We start from the raw sequence: 19,475 nt of genomic DNA, 5'->3' as shown, positions 1-19,475 counted from the left end.
TTATATAGTTTCTCTGTTGTTTTGAAAAGTGTTGAATTTGGATTGTATGGAAGTACACAAAAAAATTTGTGTATTCACATTTTGAAGTAAAACATAATTATTTTTGCTGCTTTTTAGGCCCTTGCAGCCCATGATTTAAAATTCACTTTTTTTGTAGAATAATTTTGCACAAATGTTATGCAAATATAAAAAAAATTATAGAGAATTTAGTTTTGGAGTAAATGGATTTTTGAAATGGAAAGTTTGTAAGAACCATCTATTCCTTTGTTAGTTTGGCTTTTAAAACGCTTAGCAAAATGGCTACGGTTTTAAATTATCACTTTGTTTACTCAAAAACCCAAAACAGAAAATATATGACATGTTTTTAGCACACATTGCTCTTGCTTGTTAACTTTACTTTCAAAACAAATTTAGCTCAATAATAGGAGCGATAGTCATGATTGAGAATATTTTTGAAACAGCTAAATATGTCTTTATGGGGAATGAGGGATAAACTCTACTCTTTTGAGAGACAGCTGACCAGCAGTGCACAGCAACACATTGGGTATGGGGTAGTAGTGCTCTGTTCAGCTCACTTTGACACTTCCTTTGGCTTCTCAGTTAGTTTAAAACTTAGAAAAGCTGTGATTGTGAATTGTAGTTGTTTTGAAACCAACTATTAGGACCATGGTACTTTTACACCTGTAAACAGCCTATGCATAAATCATTGTGTTTTAGTCTCTAACAACAAATCAGGTCTTTCAGTGAAGCATTTTCTTTTTGTCTTTTTTTATTCCTTGTTACAATATGAATGGTTCCAGGGCTGACATTTACAGTTTTGGCAGTGTGACGACAGAAGCTTATATCAACACCTTGTGGCGTCGTAATTCACTCGTGCCTCTTTTTGCTGACATTTTAGTCTGTGGCACAATTTGACATTAAAGCACCACTATACGAAAGGGGAAATGGTCACAATATTACAATTGTCTTTTATTTCACACGTAAATATTAAGACTTTAGTTACACAAACTGGCACTCTGTTCACAGCACAACAATACAAAAATCATCAGATGAAGATTCAGACATTCTTTTGATTGCACAACCAAGCGACACTGTAAACGGATAGACTGACAGATTCATTTGATAGGCGAGTCTAGGATTTCTTGGTAATCCTGTCGAATGGCCCTGCTCACTCTGTACAGCTTGACCCCGGTCAAAGTGAACACGCTGACCATGATGACAAGGCCTCCAATCACATCGTACACTGAGGGGATCATCCTCAGCACGATCAGCTGCAAAATCATTGAAACCACGATCTCTAGGTGCTGCACGGTGCTAACTAAGGCTGGATGGAACTTGTTTAGAGCATAGTAGACTCCAAGGAATGCTACCGTGGAGCAGGTGCAGATCCCAATTAAATAGCCCCAGGTCTCCCCATCCAGGGGAATAATAGGCTCCTGCATTATGAACATGGTGGAGGCGCCCCAGACAGTGCCTGTCCAGCCGAAGGTAAAGAGTGCTGTCCACATGCTGACGCGCTCTTTGATGGCTCGGTAGACAATCATGGAGAGGGCGGCGGTCAAGCCTGCCATAACTGTCATTGTATAGCCAAATGCCTCCTTCCAAAACCCCAGCCTGGACTTCTCCTCATCTGCTACATTCGGCACCATGACCAGACACAGGCCGAACACACTTCCCACCACCGTGACCACGTCGGTGTAGCTCAGCCTCTCATCCAGCAGCAGGAAAGCCAGTATGGCACTGAAGACAGTGGTGGATGCTCGCCACATGATGGTACCGTTGCTGGGGGGTACAATGGCAAAGGACGTGTAGGCGCAAGTGATAGAAATGACATTGCACACACCATAGAAGAAGAGACGGAGCCGGTAACCCTTGGGGCCGAAGGGTGCCTCGTGGTAGTAGAGGACCACCAGGATTGACAACACTTGGATCACAGAGCGGATGAAGAGCAGCTCGAGAGAGGGAACCTTAGAGCGATCTGCCGCCAATCGGGTGATTAGCGCCACACATCCGTGAGCTGCTGCTGCCCCAAACAAGGCCATCCAGGTCACTCTGGAGGCCAACACATTAGCCTCGCCAAAGCTGGCCAGCTGACCCTCGACCCCCTTGTCTCTTTGCACACTTGGCTGCTTAGGCTGAGTCTCCATGGTTCCAAAGAAAGTCCTGCTGCCTTTGGCATCAGACACCAGTCTCTTTCCAACGTTTGCCTCTGCAAAAGAACCAAAATCCTCAAAGGAGGGTGCATCGTCGTACCCTTCGTCACCAGGCTGGGGGAAGTGGGTGGCATATTTTACTGTGACTGTGTTTGGGTGAATTTTGACCCGCTTCTTTGATCCAAACTGCAGGGAGGCTGAAGCTGCATCCATGATGTGTGAGGTATTTAAATAGTGTTATCTGAAAAACAGTGAAGTAAAAATGATTATCTAAATTACACAGACACATTTAGGCTCTGGCATAAATATTTTTTTTCACATTTTCTCAAATTATAACCATTAACTTCAGCATTATATTGTGGTTCTACTCAGTACACCAACAGAAAGTGATGAATAAAGGAGGAGTACAAAGAAAATGATACATAGTTTTGAATAATTTTTTACAGTAAAAATATGAAAAGTGTGGAATATATTTGTATTTACATATCCTCGCAGAATCAACACTTTGTGGAGCCAACTTTCACTCTAATCACAGCAGGAGGTCTTTGGGGGGTATACATCTACCAGATTTGCAGAAAGTTGTGTCCATTCTTCTTTGAACGTTGAGTCAGATTGGGTAGAGCACATGCAAACATCCATTTTGAACTCTTGTCCCAGATTCTGATCTGTGATTAGATCCATACTTTCACTGGACTGGTCTAACCCATGAACATGCTTTGATATAAACCATTTCATTGTGACTCTGGCTTTAAGTTTGGGGTTGCTGTCTTCCTGAAAGGTGAATCTTCACCCCTGTCCTGAGTGTTTTCTAGTCTTCATTCTAGGATGGCCCTGTATTTACCTCCATTCATCAACTCTGACCCCCATTAAAGTCCACACTGCAAAAACTAAAATCTTAGTAAGATTAAATATCTTAAATTAAGGAGATTTTTCTTGTTTTCTTTCTGACAAGATAATTTTTCTCACCAAGAGGGATTTATGTTAGAATATTTTTCTTATTTTAAGTGTTTTTGTACTTAATTATCTCAGTAAGATATAAAAGCTTAATATTAAGAAAATATTACTTATTATGAGTAAATATGTGCTAGAATCTAGAATATCAATATTTACCTATCAAACTTCAAGTCTAGAACTTATATTATATAAGTAAAAATTTCTTATTTCAAGCACAGAAAGCGAAATCACATACTTAATGAAATGTATTCAGATAATTAAAACAGACTATGTCCAAATGGAATCCTTTGTGTTATTGTCAATGAAAAAAAAAAAAAAAAACATGAACTTATATTCTTGTATAAGTTGGCAGAGTGTACTGGAGATTATAATTGAATATTTAAACGGTTGACATTTAACACAACAATTTCAGAGACAATATCAGTTTATATATCAAGATAATTCTTGGCATGTTTCCATCTGCTATGGACCTTAATCTGATCTTCTTGATGCAAGATGTGGGACCTCTTACTGACATGTCATGAAATTTCTATTGATGTGTGATTTGAAATGGCTGGTATTCCACACAATGAGATTAGAATCAACAATATTGATTAGCTCAATGTCATGATAAATATTTTAACTTTTGGTTTATATTTCAAATTCTTACTTTATCAGTTACTAATATTAGTTTGAACAATATTTTATTCATCATGTTTGTAACCCCTTTTATGACATCATACAATCCAAATGGGAAAGCGCCCAAAATGTCAGTGAGATAGTATTAATGTTCGATACAACAGATTTTCTTTCCGATCCAATACCGAGTAAAATTTAAGCTGGTATTGGCAATACAGATCCCATACTTTGTGCAAAGACAGTTAGTTTGTTTCTTAATTAAATAAAAAATAAATGTAATCCATATCTTGGCTTCATAAAAAGAACACAATGTACTCTGATGCACTCATTTTAAACTCAGAAGTATATTGAGACAACAATCTTGTTTACTATAAGCTATTTTAACTCAGCAGAAATATACAAAACATGTGAAAATGGAGTTGCAAACTAAAAAAAAGAAAATTAGTAAAGTAATAACCCTACTAAATAGACTGCTCAAAAAAATAAAGGGAACACTTAAGTGTTCACTTAAGTGTTTAAGTGTTCCCTTTATTTTTTTTTAGCAGTGTGCATCATTGTTTAATTATTAAAACTACTATAAAATGGCAGCTGAAATAGCTCCATGTCACTTATTTTATAATCTGTCAACATGTCCATTTCTGAGTGAGTGAGCGTCAGCAGCACGCTGCGCTTGGGCATTACGTCCTTACACATTACATTCTTACCAGGCGGAAGAAAAAGTAGTTCCCATTAACAACGTTTCATTTAGGCAAGATCTCAATAATTTTGTTACTTTCTAACTTGCTCTTGTTAATCTACATTATCTCAAATTACTAAAGTGTTGAAAGTATTGATCCTTGGATCTGACAATAGATTTTAAAGAATTAAGTTCTGGTATCGAAAGAATCGATATTTCAGTATCAATCCGCACATCACTAACGGCAACGCCAGAGATCATTTAACTGCCCTGATTAACGGTTAATTCAGTTGTAACAGCCTAACTAAGCTGTTATCTACTGTACTTTTATAAGATTTTCTTTTGGCAAATTTTCTAATCTCGGTTGGACATGGATGAAGATGGAGGACTTTTTACGTGTATAGACCCTACAGCTGCTGTACTGAGAGGTAAGTTTAAAGTTGTCTGTCTTTCTAAGATAAGCTAACTGAAGCTAGTTAGCATGTCGTGAAATGCCAATTTTCATCCGCGGTTAAAGAGCCGCTCTTATAATATGAGCTTTGAACAGTTATTAACCACAATAGCTGTGGCTTAAAAATAATATCGACACGGGTTCATGGTAGCTTCCGTTTTTTAACATAGCTAAGGTGGCTTCTCATTCGGGAAATGGTTAAAGGGCATTTCCGCCTAGTATTTCACTAACTTTGAGGGTGTTTTATGTGCTGTAATTTAAAAACTTAAATGCAATGAGTTTACAAGGTTAGATATTCCACACTGTTACCAGGATATTTTAAACACTATTTTTAATTAGTGAATTTAAGTAGTCCTTGTTTGATTTAATTAAAATAACTTTCTTGCCATCTTGAATTCATGTAATATTGTAATTGAGCACATGAACTAAAATAAGACTTGTTTTATTTTTTAGTAAACCAAACTGTTGCCATGGTGAAGCCTATGCCAGACACGTCTCCAATCATGTATTGCACCATCTACAAGAAACTTTGGGAAATGCAAGTGACAGCGTCCTTCACATTCTCAAGGTAAGAAATTTATGATACTGATTTATCATTACACTGATTAGTCCCTAAAACGTGGTTTGTTTTGTGATTGTTTTTCTGTCTGTGCTCCATTTAGCAGATGACCCAACAACTTCAAACAAGACCACTTTTCAGCTCTGTGGTGATCATGAAACCAACTTTCTACTGGCCATTGGAACCATGCCTGCCCTGATCTTCTGAAAGGAGGACATCACAACTACTACACCTTTCAGCATCCGTGTCTGTGGCCACTCCTCTCTGTGCTGCTGACAGATGTCTTGAGAACAGCGTCTGTAACTGAGGCAAGACTTCCACATATAAAAGGCTATGGCTTATTGGAAGAAGTTCATTGCGGAGGAAGCTCCTATTGTTGACATCTAATCCCAAGATTTTTTTTTTGCTTTGGACAATTTGGTTTGCTTGACTCTTAGGGCATCTTATGAGTGCGGCAGATGTGTCAGATCTTCATTGTTCTGTCATTTTACAGGATTGTTTCAGAATCAGATGCCCATCCAGACTTTATTCTGACCAGTAGACATGTTTTATTGTGCTTATGTGAAACTTAAACGTAATAAATATGTTAAAAGTAATTGAACTCATGTCTTCATTTCAGCAAGCCAATAACATCTCTTGTTCCAGTATTCACAGGATCAATTTTTGGATTTTTGTCTTAGCATAAGAACCTTGAGTAAAGCTATGATAAAATATATATTTTAATCCAATGCAACAATAAAAATAAACTAGATTTAGGTATATCACTGCAAAAAGTCCCCTTTCAAAAACAAGAAAAAGAAGTACAAAAATAGGGTATAATTTTCTTAAAATAAGATAATATATCTTACTCGTATAAGTAAAATTGGCTTGTTTTAAGTAAAAATACACTAATTTTAAGATATTGTAGGTTTATCTTGGTTAGATATTTTTTCTTGTTTTAGAAAATCTTGACAAGATAAATTTTCTTGTTCTGTTGGCAGATAATTTTTCTTATTTTAAGAAAATTGTACCTTATTTTTGTACTTTTTTTTCTTGTTTTTGAAAGGGGACTTTTTGCAGTGCATAAGTAACAAAAATATTACTTTAGCAAAAATGGTGCCATTATCATATTTTGTTGTAGCCGTGGTGCATTTTGAGGAATGAGCAATGCTAGTTTTCAGTAATACATAGTATTTAATTTTGGTCAGTACAACCAGATAACATTTTTTCACATTTGCTGTGTCCCCTTACATAGCTTCAGGAAAACTACAAATAGGGCTTTTCTTTTTGCCACTCTTCCATAAAGGACAAATTGGTGTAGTGAGGATTTAATAGTTACCCTGTCAACAGACTTCCTCACCTGAGCAATGGATTTCTGCTACTCCTCCACATATATAATTTAGGCTTGTGATTCTGCTATACTCTTAATTTTTTTCTATGATGAATTGAACTGTGTTTCAAGAGATGTTTAAAGCTTTCATCTTTCCCACACTTTTGTCTCTGATCTGTCTGCTGTAATCTTTGGTCTTGATCCTTTTCTACTCACAACTGCTCTTGATATAAACACGATTTATAACAAGGCTATCTCATCCACACTTGAACTCACCAGGTTATAAATCACTAACCTGGTCACTTATATTGGCAAATGTTTACACTGAATTTCTATGTAGAGGTAGCAGAGCAAATAGGGATGAACGCAGACTCAAGTCACATTTTTCCCATTTTTGATTGTGTTTTCATTGACAAGCATGTATTATTTTCATTCCAAGTCACATCTATGTACTACTTTGTGCTGGTCTATCACATTAAATCTCAATAAGAGAGACATTTGTGCTCATAGAAGCCAAACAGCAAACACTCTGAGGCTGATGCAGTCTGATGGGAATGAGATTACATAACAAGGAATCCACAGAGGGGGTTGATGCATAAATGTGGGCCATGTACGAGATGAATGGAGAGGCACACCATCATTAAGCTACATCTGAATACGCTGTGTAGAATGGAAACAGGAATAGTCGTCTGGAAAATTAGTTTGATTCTTTACTCATCACATTTTGCATCTTGGGGTCAGATGAGTCTGTGATTTATATTTTAAATTACATTTATTTGACATATATTCATATTTTTATTTCCCCGCCCATATTTTGCAGTCAGTCCAGCACTAATTTTAGAATCACATTAAAAAAACAGCATGAGTCCAAACCACAAGGGGGCAGAAAGATACTTCTGACTGGTTGGTCCTCTTTCATTAAGATTCAAATTAAAATACAAATTGATGAAAAACGGAAGTTGGAGAAATGAGAAGATAAAAAGGCATCTAAATTAAGGCGTATATACGAAACGCTGCAATTTGTGTGTGTTTTTTTTTTTAAATTGCCCATGAATTTAAAGCAGCCAAAATCGTTTCTCCTCACGAACTGCAGGATAAAAATACGAGCAATTCTTCTAATTAACGAGCACCATATCAATAATGATATAATTTTAAGGGATCGCTAATCCATATCTTTTCTGACAGTCGTTTGCATCAAAACCCCCCTTTTTTTTTGAGTAAGAAAATGTTATTTAAAAACAAACAAAAAAACATCTTACCTGGTGTTTTTTAATGAATTCCTAATGATGCTGGATGAAGCAGAGGTCTGTGTCATAAAAGCAGATTTGGTCGGAATTCCTCATCCTTGCACTTGCCCATCTGCAGCTCCCATTCCCCCATGTTCCCTCCCCCTGGAGCGGAGCTTCTCTTCAAGACGTCTACAAGACTACTTGTTTTTTCTTCTTCCTCTCCAAACTGTTTAACCAACTCTGCCTTTGCTTCTGCCGCCGATGAATATGAAGCTGCTGTTGCTGGCGAGGCGGGTGATGATGATGATGATGATGATGATGATGATGATGATGATGATGATGGAGGGGGGAGGAAGCAAAGGTGGCTGTCACAGCCAGCGGTTTCTTCTTTTCAGTCTAAATCCCACCCTTCCGCCCCCCCAGCTACATTTGCTCTCATTCGTCTTTCTCCAATAGTGGCAAAATAGGAAGAGGATGCACGTCGGCCGGCCGCAATCATCATCATCATCATAATAATATAGCCCGGAAAAAAAAAAGCACATTCATTTACTTCCTTCTTTAAGATGTTTGTTTCAACAAAAAAAAAGGGTGTTCTTGTTACATTTCTGATATGAGTGCAGATCTACTTCCTCTTTAAAACCATCTTTTGTAGTTGAATTTGGATATTCCTTTCATGAAGTTATAATCCGATTATTAATGCTCCTGAGAACCCTAATTTGCTGTTCTGTTTTTGTGTGCAACACTCATTTATTTTTGCTCCAGTCACTTAACCAAAAATAATAAAAAAGTTGATAATAAATACTTACTGTTTGCAATTCTTGAACTTTTTTTTCTACTCTGTCATGTGACAACCACTAACTTTAGTGTATGTATTTGAGAATTTATATAATGAGCTATCAGAAAGTAGTTACTTCTGAGGTGGAATTAAAATGAAACATAGTTTAAACATTTTTTTATGTGTGGCTTGAAAAGTGTGGCTTGCATTTTCTGCCCTATTTAATCAAATACCCCTAAATAAATCACACTGGAGGCAGTTGCTTTCATGTGCCCCTATCTGAAATCAAATTAACGTTTGTGTAAAACTCTAGGCAGTGTCTGGAGGAAAGCTAGCTCTGCACACCACCCTGAACATGATGACTTCCTCATGACTGAAACATGGTGGTGGCAGCATCATGCTGGTATTTTCTCTGCAGGCATCAGGGATGCTGGTTAGAGATACATATGTCTAATTGATGAATATGAAAGAACTACATGTTTAATCCCAGAGTTGTGTTTGTATCTAAACTCATTTGAATTTCTGAAATTTGCTTCAGGATGGCCCACATGGGAAGTTCAGCTTGTTTGACTTCCCATGAGGGAAGTACCTAACACAACCATTCTGCCTTGGACTAAACAGATACTTTGGGGGGAAAAAAAAGGTAAATGCTTGCAGCAATGAAAACAGCAGGACCACAATAAAATAATGTGATAATATTGTCTCTTCATGCAGCAGGTTTATAGAACTTAAATTAGGTTGTGAAGTTTACCCCCCAGGCAATGCACCACGATTCCCAGCTGGTAATGTAAGACTGTAACGCCACTGGCTCTGAAACATGACAGCGATTTTAATTATCATGGAGGACCACAGAAGGTGATTTGCAACGCTGGAGCAATTAACTCTGTGTCAACATCTGCATAAAGCTCCATGCAATCACAATAAATCTGCCAGTAGGGAATGAGCGTGTAATGTAATTGCTTATTAATGACGGAAATTGTGGTCGGAAAACCCGCGTAATTGTTTTCTGCACATGACAGGTAGCACAGTTACAAACTGCGAAACAAAAACAGTTGAGTGAACCCTTAAAATAATATTTTAAGGTGACATTAACCCTTAAAATAATATTTTAAGGTGGCATTATTCATTAAATTTTTTCTTTTTTTTTCTTTTGGTTTGTTGTAAAACTGATAGTACACGTCATTGACACTGCCAGAGCTTCAAGTAAACTAATCCAAGTACTATGAGTTGGAATGAAAATAGAATTTTATATTCTTCAATTCCTCAATGAAAACAGCACTGTTTACGTGGGAGGCACTTGCCTTCAGAGGGTAAATGAGAAACCTCCACTCCTATGCTGGATAGTTGGTGTGAGTTTGTGCTGATATGCTGTATGGTGTGCATATTGGACAGACATTTCCATTTTTATCTCATCTCTCCTAAGAACCTTATTCTATAAATCTTGGTTCATTCAGGCAAACATTTAAAAACCCCATGTTTCCCCGTCATTTAATATCCTCCTCTTTATGAGGGTGCACTTTCTTTTTGACATGACAGCAAATCCTGTTGACCACATGTTTTCATTCCCACAGTAGATTCTTCTGAACTGAATTAGTGGATCCCCATCCCGATGAAGGGAATACAAATTCAGATATTTCTTACAAATAGCCATCCATCTGGATATTAATATGTATAAAGCCATAACAGCACAAGCAATTACCCATCCTAGGGCTGTTTGAGCACTTAGTGTTTGAGAAATTTAGAAAAAAAAAAAAGCATGAAAATGTCCACTGTAAACTCTGCATGGCCTCACAGCTCATTGAACTAATATGAGAACTGGGAGGCAATCATGCCCTGTCTTCTCATTTTATCATCCAGGGCGTGGGATTAGTTCAGACTACTGAGGAGGTGCTCAGGGGTCTAAAATACTGGAGGTATTTTCCGATCTCATAAAACACCCAAATGATTCTGTTGTTCCTAAAAAAATAAAAAATAAAATAAAAAATCTCTGGTGATGTAAGAGTAAGGCTAGATGTATTTATTTTAAGTGCATGTTTAGGTTTACATCTTCTATGTTTGATGGTTCAATCAGACATTGCATAAGGAGAGACAGCTTTAAGCTGAGGTGCAGTAGATACTAGAAAGCATCATTTCTGATGTTTGATCTATTACACTTGTGTGAAGTGCAATTATTTGAATACATTTAGATGTTGCATAGGCTGGTTAGACACAATCTGACAAATCAGAGCTATCTTTTGAGAATGAAGCCCAAAGGAATCATATTGACCTGCACTAGACTGTAGTAAAACTCATGAAAACATAGTGGTTCGTGCTGATGGTGGTGGTGTACATGTAGTTTGAGTGGACTGTGGGCTGCATTGTGCTGTTGACTTCTCAGCTAAACAAAATGCCAGACCAGATGTAGCTTCTAGAAAAAAACTGAGAGAAAACATAAAGTTGAAGCTGACAAACAGGCAACAAATGCAACATTGTACTGTCCCAGCATTGCAGTGTTGCAATGTTGTCTTCCACAGATCTCTGTCCAGCAGAGCACCTTCGGCAGCATAAAATCCCCTTCATTGCATGCGGTCAACAAATTTGCAGGAACTGTGTGATGCTATCGTGGGAATATGGACTAAAAAAATGTCCAAAAACTCTATGAATTTACATTAAAAAGGAGTAAGGCAATTCTCAGGGCAAGCAACTATGTGAGAAGTACCTGCAGCAGATTTACAGATGGACGGATGTTTTTCAATGTTGTATTATTCTGTCTATTTCAGTTGAGCCATTTTGCTCCTTTTTTGTGTGTAGCACACCTCTCTCCTGAGGTTTGCATGATAAAAAAAATATGCAAATGCCACAGTGGCATTTTCAGTCGCACAAATGCTCTTTTCCAGAAAAAAGTTGCCTCTATTTTTGCCTTGGCTATGAGCTTTTGGAGCAATTAGCACAAACAACACTTCACAGACTGAAAGAGATAAATATAGCAGTGTGACTGTTTTTATGATCCCTGTGATTTAACATCGAAGCAAACAGTGAGACCTTGTCCAGGGCTGAAATTTGAGGCATTTCTGTTCATGCACCCTGGAGCTATTTTTTATTTTTTTTGCTTTCAAATGCTCATGCTAAGAGGACCAGCTTCAGTCACAGTAAACACAGACGGTAATTCCTTACCTGCAGCAGCAGTTTCGCTCAATATATTCCAATGAGATGCTCTCAGCTACAAATGGAATTGTAGATTACTCCTGTAGGCTATTTGGGAAAATGTGAGAGCCCCCGAGCGCATTTGTATTGATTGCATGTGGGTTTTTATTTGCTTGTCAGTATGCTCCCTCCTAAATGTTACAGATGTGGTACTTATTCATCACCCCACTGTAAGCCTCAGCCATTTGTCATCGATCAGGTAGTTATGCTGTATTTCTGTTGTCACAGCGCAGGAGGAGAAACTCCAATCCCTTCTTGTACTCTGACGGCCTGAGTTGGAAAATTCATAAGGTGAGAGAAGGCTCGTCACTGACATGAAGCGAACAAAGAATACTTTTTTCTGCTTTTTTAAAACAGTGAAACCGAGTTGCTTGTGGGTGGTAAGTGAACGCACGTGGTTCCTGTTTTGTCAAAGCATGCGGGCGTGGAAACCTGCCAGCTGTGTATGTTTTTTGCTAACAAGATAACAACCGTTGTCCATCGTGTAGCACAAAAGATTTGCCGAATCACATGATCTAAAGTTAAAATAGTACAGTAATGTTGCTTTCCAGTAAAGTGGGTCACCGTTTCCTCTGTCTGAATGTACACCATGTTAAGGTTCCGCCAGCTGTCTATGTCAAAGCCAGACTTTCTTCTGCTTGAAGGTACTGACAGATATCACTCCTAGAATAGCTCATCCCCAGGAGCTAGCTGCTAGCTTTTGGCACTTTTGTTTTTCGTGTACTTACCCCCCCCCATCCCCAAAATCATACACTGCCTCGTACTTACTTATATGAATACCAAATAGGCCAGGGCAGAGATGTGCTCTAAATGGAGCATTTTAAATTATGAATGAGCGAGGGAAGTTTGAGGCACTCTAGATTTGATGCTCTCTTTCACCCTGTCTAAGAATAAAACAAATGAAAAGGATGTCTTCTGTCTGTCTAAGATGTGGCATACTGAATGAAACTAAAGCTTCGGATTTTTAAAAAATCTTTTTACCTTATTAGTGGTGTCAGAAGATTTCAATGCAGCATTTCAAGCTGTGTCAGAACAAATGTAATGTGCATCCTGCTAGCCTAGGGTACAGGAATCCCTTCTTTCTGTCAGGGCTGTCATAATCCTTCATGACATGGACTCAACAAAGTGTCAGAAACATTCCTAGTTTCTGACATGATGGCTTTACAAAGTTGCAGGTTTGTCAGTTGCACATCCATGGTATCTCGTTTCCACACTCTTAATGGCACTCTAATGGATTGAGGTCGCTGACTATGAATGTTGTTGGAGAAGAGTGAGTTCACTGTCATGATCAAGAAACTACTTTAAACAGCAGTTATCAAACCACTGTTAAAAAAAAGCAATTTGGGTAGGCTGGAATTACAGCTTTGGCCAGTGCAGAGCTGGTAGACACGCACCCTAAAAGACTTGCATACCATTCTTCTCCGATATGCATTTGGAGAAAAAAAAGAAACTAAAAATGTATCTTATTTTCCTTCCAGTTCTATTTATTTACTACATTGTGTTGGTCTGTCACATAAATTGGCAATAAAACTCTTTAGAGGCTGAACAATTTCAAGAAGCACGAAGGCGCCGCACATCCCCAGCAACATGAATCAATGTACACACTCTGACATGACAGCGGATGATAAATGCATAATTTGTCTATCACCTGAGCTACGTTTCATCTCTTTTATTTACTTTGAGAGACAGGAGCTGAAACGCTGAACCTTTTCTCTGAGGACCGAAATGACAGCTGCGCCATTAGCTGCTGTGTGTGGGCTGGACAGACCGGAAGCTGTAAAAATATCATAAGAGAGCACTTAAGTGGATGAGACATTTTCGAATTTCATCACGGATGGACGTTCGTCTGTCCAGTCAGGCATATGGAGTGAGTAATCATCGCAGCATCTGAGCCCAAAAGAGAGGTTGTTCGTGTGTTATACTGGGGGGACAACAGACACAACAATAAAGCTGCGGTGCAGTGGACCCAATAAACAGCTTGTGTAGGAGTAAAATTTAGGCTTCGAAGATAATAATGGAGCTCCTGTAAATCTGATTAAGCCTTTCTATAATAGAAACCGTAATGAAGTTTCCTCTCAGTCTTGGCAGTCGTTTGATGGAAAGTAATAAGTAACTCAAAATTAGATGAGACACGGCTGTGAGGAAGAGGTCGGAGTAGGTCACTCAGCACATGATAGAGGGCAAAATAAAAAAAGAGGTAAAAGTGGTCATTTTGAGAACTTAGTCTAATATATATCTAAAGATGGTATTTATGGAGCAGGAATGTCAAAGACCCCCATTAGGGGAACTTAATCTGTACTCATCACTGATCTCATCCTCTACTTAACCTTACATTAACAGCGAGGAGATGTTAACCTTGCATTAGGGTGAAATCAGGGCATGTCCAGTTCTGGTCCTCACTGACCCGTTCGCTTTCTGACTTCTGCCACAGACCGACTTAATGCAGTAGCAGCAGTTTTACGTAATGCTCCTGACACCACACCGGCTGTGAGAAGAACACCACGGGCTGTCAATGCTGGAGAGACTCAGAGCACCGATCACTGTGTTTTATTAGGACCCTGCAAATGTCGAGATGTGACGATGCAAATTGGAAACTCAAACCTGGGATAGGCTAAACCAAAAAGCCAGAAAAAGAAACTCAATCTGATATTTTAAACAACAGATGATGAATCTTTAGTTTTGAAAACAGCAAAGCGTCTCTAGGACGTGATTAAATCAGTGTTGTTGCCTTTCACTATGTTAAGCTAACAAACTTTGATTTGGTTTCTACTTGAAGAAAAAAAAGGATGTGAATGATATGCAGGCGCATTTTACAGGAACACTTCACACTGCATGTTGCATCTTGTTCTGTACTTCCTCATAATTAGGAACAGATTTAATATCTAATGTCTGAACACTTTATTGAAAAGGAGAAACATAGCTTTTAATATGGCTACATCACAGAGGACTTGGAGTCAGTTCCTCTTTTTGCCAGTTATTTGCAAATAAAATGTTCAAAGCAATTAGCCAAAAATTACATAACTTAAAATGATAATTCTTAAGAAAATCTTTCCTGGAGCTTGAAATAGGAAATAGCGATTATGCAAATGATTAATCCCAGACTTACGTGTTTACACAAATTTTGGGATGTCTGTTCTCTCTGTGGTTGCTTCACTCTGATATTTGCGTTAAAGCAGGCTGTTGGTACCGAGGATGAAAATGCAAAATTATTATTTTGCAATCCCTGTACATGGATCTTCTGTCTAATTGAAAGTCCGCAGCGGTGTACCAGTCGAGGCCTTGAATGCAACCAGACTCAAACAAAGACAGATTGAAACCAAATTGACTTCAGCTCCTGAGAATAAATGTGTCCTTCGAAGTCAGTTGTGCTCAAAAAATAGAAGCCGCTCAGAATCGAGTTATTGATCATCTTCATCATTTACGCCACATTCGTTCTGGCCTGACAGCAACATGAGGGCATAATAGTTGCCTCGTGATGACTTCTTTCCCCAAACTGTTGTGTTGGCGCTGAGACATGAGACGGTAATAACAGTGCAGACCAAAGTTAGATTGTTAAAGCAGCATGATACATTATTTGATAGGGGATTAATCACCGTCTGTTGCAAAGCGGTGCTGTCTGCTGGAACAGGGGGAGCAAAGAAGGTCGGATGTGAAGGTGATTTATTACGGTGGATAACGGCTTGACTGGAAACTTCATGTTAAACATACTGAATAAAAAAACTGTCCCATTTATCATTGTATGCACTCCTGCTGATATTACATATCAGCTTTATTAAAGTAAAGGAAGAATAAAACATTTTTGGATTGGAAGTAAAGCTTCCTGTGACTCTGTAGGGAGCGTAGTCGTCTTGTGATCGCAAGGTTGAAGGTTTGATTCTTCCTGCTACATGTCGATGTGCTCCTGGACAAGGCACTTAACCCCAAAGTGCCAACCGATCTGTGTATTGGTGTATAAATGTGTGTGTGAATGGGTGAATGTGACTCTAGTGTAAAGTGATTTAATGTCAAAATCATTGGAAAAGTTCAGTACATTTACTAGTGGGCAAAAATTTATGGCATGACCAAAGTAAACCGTATTCACCCACCTGAACTTTGTTTCAATAAATACACAAACTTTAATGCACTTTGTTGTGGATTTATGTAATAGATAGACAGTAAATAGTCGTGAAAACATGTAAAGACAGACTGAGGTTTGCCAAGGAACATTGGTAACAGGACACAAAACCTGATGAAGACTGCAAAAGAGTTGAGAGTTGGGTGGAGGTTCATCTTCCATCCAACTAAAACAACACTAAAACATAAGGTGAAAATATGTCCACAAAAAATATGTCCACAGTATTTTCAATTATACAATAAATCTCAGCTTCTATTTCACGACTGTCAGTGTGTTCATGTGTGGTAGTCACAGAACAAACCTTCCCGGGTGACAGGAGATCAATGCAGACGAATTAATAGGCTTAGTTAATTAATCAAGAGCCACTGCTGTTTCAGTCTCTTCTGTCGGGGAGAGAAAACAAGTCATAGCTGTAATATTCTGTTTCTTCCTCACTACTAGCTACAGATGTTTTCTGTCCAGCTGCTCCATCTCCAGATGATCCCTCAGTGTTTTAGTTCAGGGCTGTTTGGGTCTAAGTTTAGTTGAAAGGCGCATTTTTATTTTCATTTTTTTCAAACAGCACTTGTTGCCTGGTACCACAGGGTATTGATTTAAAAGCCCTGGCCGAGCCTGTTGGCTTTACCTTCACAAACACAGTTGCCATGACATAAAAGCCACCGCTGAGCTGATGTGTATGCGCTAAAAAGGTGAAGGATCCAGACAATGAGAGCTAAACACAGTCACTTTAGAAAGCAAATGTCACTCCCGCAGGGGATAAACGCGTAAAATCTGCTCTGTGAAGCCGTGGTCAGCAGCAGGCTAAACCACAACTTCTGCAGAGGCTACTGCTGAGTCAGATTTCTGAGGCTCTGAGCATAGATGCAATTCAATCACCTGGTTTAGTCATGAATTCAAGAATGTAAATCTGGTTTATTTTTAAAAACTGTAAAAAAATAAAAAATTCCACAATAGTTAGACTTTTTATAAATCTGCCACAAGAATGTTTCAGTTTGCTATCCTCAGGCATTTCTGGCAGCACCTTTTAATGAGGCTAAAAATATAAGTGTCTCAACACCACCTTCTCCGCGTGTTTAAATTCCTTCCCTGACTGAACATTTCTCAAAAATTTGAAAGCTTAATTTTAAAATAGATGTGTAACAGACAAGACTTGTTCATTTTATGCCATGTTACTTCTCTATAACCATCGGGCTCCAGGGAGTTTATCATCATTCCGACGCCTCCGCATCGGAAGCCAGACAAAATTCCTCATCGACCTCGCCGAATACAGGCTACGGCTCCTCTTATTGACCGCCTTACCTCTCCCGGTGGGCATTAGCCTTTCGCGGGCTCGTTACCAGATGGAGCAAGTCAGCAGTGGTGTACAAAGTAACCCCATGCGCTGTTTTTGAGTGAACAGATGGAGCAGGAGGAGATGGGTGATCTCATACGGAGCAAGGAAGCAGGAATTACAGAGGGAGGCTTGCTGACTCTGTGTAACTAGGAAACGCGACGATGAAAACTGGGGGGAAAAAAAAGACAAACCGGTTTTTCAGAGGCGAAACGCGAAGTTACATATCAGTCAAAGGATCTTCTTGTGGTGTAAAAACTTCCTCAGAGTTCAGAACCAAGTTCAACTGATAATACGCGTCAAAACTTTAAAAGTTGATTTGAGCAAATCCTCTCCCTTCAGTCTGAAAGAACCTGAGATACAGACTCTGGATATGCAAGCAGGTGAGGACATTCCCCAAGAGTTGCAACTTTACCTGCATTAAATGAAGCATATGAAGTTGCTATATTTAATGTAGCTTGGCAGCAGCAGTTCCTTCTTTATGTGTCTTCCTGGCGTTATTGGGACCATTGGGATGGCACATTCTAGTTCCAGAATTGCGCAGCTTACGCTGGCAGCATGTTGGAGTAGCTCTGTTATATTAGCTCTGATTTGTTCTCTTTTGAAACAAAAATAAACCATGATCATAATTGTTTAGCTTGAGACATTTTGCCGACTCCAACATCTCTCTGCCCAACTTTAGCCATATGGCCAGATAAAAATGTAAAAAAGAGCAGCAAAAGCAAACGAGCTGGATCAGAAATGCTTGATAACAATTCGTGGTGTCATTTGGATATGTTGCTATGGAACATCCTCTGTGTTGGACAGAAATGTAGCTGTTAGTATGTTAGATGAACCAGCGTACGCCTTAGTTGGTTAGAACTGACTGAGCGATTGTAGCAGTATTTGCCATCTGTGAGGAGATTAGATTAATTTATTTGCCAGTCCCCTTAAAAATCATCATGAAGGACTCTTGCACAGCAGGAGACATTTCGTTTGGTCTCACAAAGGCATTTTCAGGAGCTGCTGGAAGAACTCCCTGCCCTAATTTCTGCAGCTCCTCCTCTTGGTTTCAAGCAGCGTCCTTAGCACATGTTAAAACGAGACAGATCCACACCCCACCAACTGCTCCGCTCTGCAACTCTCTTCCTCTTGTTCGCACGTTCGCTCTTCTCCACGAGGGCCTGGCCCGGAGGATGCCGTCTTATGTGAGCGGAGCAGCTGTCAGCAGAACAGCACAGAGACCACACGGCATTCTGAAAGTGTGGAATGTGCTATTTCTAGGATTTTTTTTTTTTTTTTTTTTTTTGCAAAATGCAAAATTAAAGCCCAGGACAAGAATGAGCCCTGCCACAAGTAATTGGGTCATGCTGCTTGATCGTGCTTTCACCCAGACCTCAACATATCCCTCTAAGAATGCCAGCTTTCCTGATTATAATGTAAACATTAGCCCTTTTTCTTGCTCTCAGACAAACAATGACAGTGAAAAGGATGAGGTAAAATTGTATATTTGTGCCAAAGTGTGCTGGTGCGTTCAAGAGAGCATTTGGGACAAATGTGGGAGAGAGTGAGAGGAGAACAGAGAGTCACGACAAAATAAGGTATGAGTCATATGGTGACGTAGCCAGATGGATCAGGTAGCACCCATGTGTTGTTATCACTGACCCCAGAGGCTGCAGGCAAGCAGCAGACGCGTCCTGGGAATTCAGCACCAAACTGAATGTATCATTTCATCGTCCGTTGAACGTCGGCTAATACTGCAGAAATAGCTGCAAATCCAAGGGAATTATGGAAAAAATATTTGAGTGTTCAGAAGCGCTTATTAAGACTTCGGTGTGACAGAGTACCGGTGCTGGTGATGTCAAAACTGCTGCCTTCTGCTTTATGGTCCAGTGTTTTCCGGCTCAAATGTCATTGATTTAGTTTTACGGCCTGAAGCTTTACTGTTTTTCTGCAGCCTCTCTGCTCGCATCGGCCGTCATCGCAGGTTTATGAGGTGTTTTCCGCGAGACTGGTAGTAAACATCATAAAAACCAGATGTCAGAAACACAGATTTAACAACCACAGGAACAAATAAACACAACATTTAGTCATTTTTGGTGCCTGATACAGACTAATGTAAAGGTGAGCATGCTGCTGGTTGCT

The 19,475-nt window shown here is 39.1% G+C and overlaps 1 protein-coding gene and 1 long non-coding RNA gene across 2 annotated transcripts; one reads left to right on the top strand and one right to left on the bottom strand.

Annotated features, from left to right (window-relative positions):
* Positions 1-941: 941 nt before the first annotated feature.
* On the bottom strand, positions 942-8,375 carry slc35g2b (solute carrier family 35 member G2b). Its single transcript, XM_008396180.2, has 2 exons — positions 7,980-8,375; positions 942-2,394 (listed from the first exon to the last, which is right to left on the bottom strand). The coding sequence occupies exon 2, from the start codon at positions 2,364-2,366 to the stop codon at positions 1,116-1,118; it is 1,251 nt and encodes a 416-aa protein (XP_008394402.1). The 5' UTR covers positions 2,367-2,394; positions 7,980-8,375; the 3' UTR covers positions 942-1,115.
* LOC103456552 (uncharacterized) lies at positions 3,264-6,165 on the top strand. The gene is made up of 3 exons (XR_532274.2): positions 3,264-4,829; positions 5,306-5,420; positions 5,515-6,165. It is a non-coding gene; the product is annotated as an uncharacterized LOC103456552 (long non-coding RNA).
* Positions 8,376-19,475: the final 11,100 nt, after the last annotated feature.

This window comes from Poecilia reticulata, linkage group LG20 (assembly GCF_000633615.1).
Source record: "Poecilia reticulata strain Guanapo linkage group LG20, Guppy_female_1.0+MT, whole genome shotgun sequence".
NCBI classification, from domain to species: domain Eukaryota; kingdom Metazoa; phylum Chordata; class Actinopteri; order Cyprinodontiformes; family Poeciliidae; genus Poecilia; species Poecilia reticulata.
This window is presented reverse-complemented; position numbering and strand designations above follow the sequence as displayed.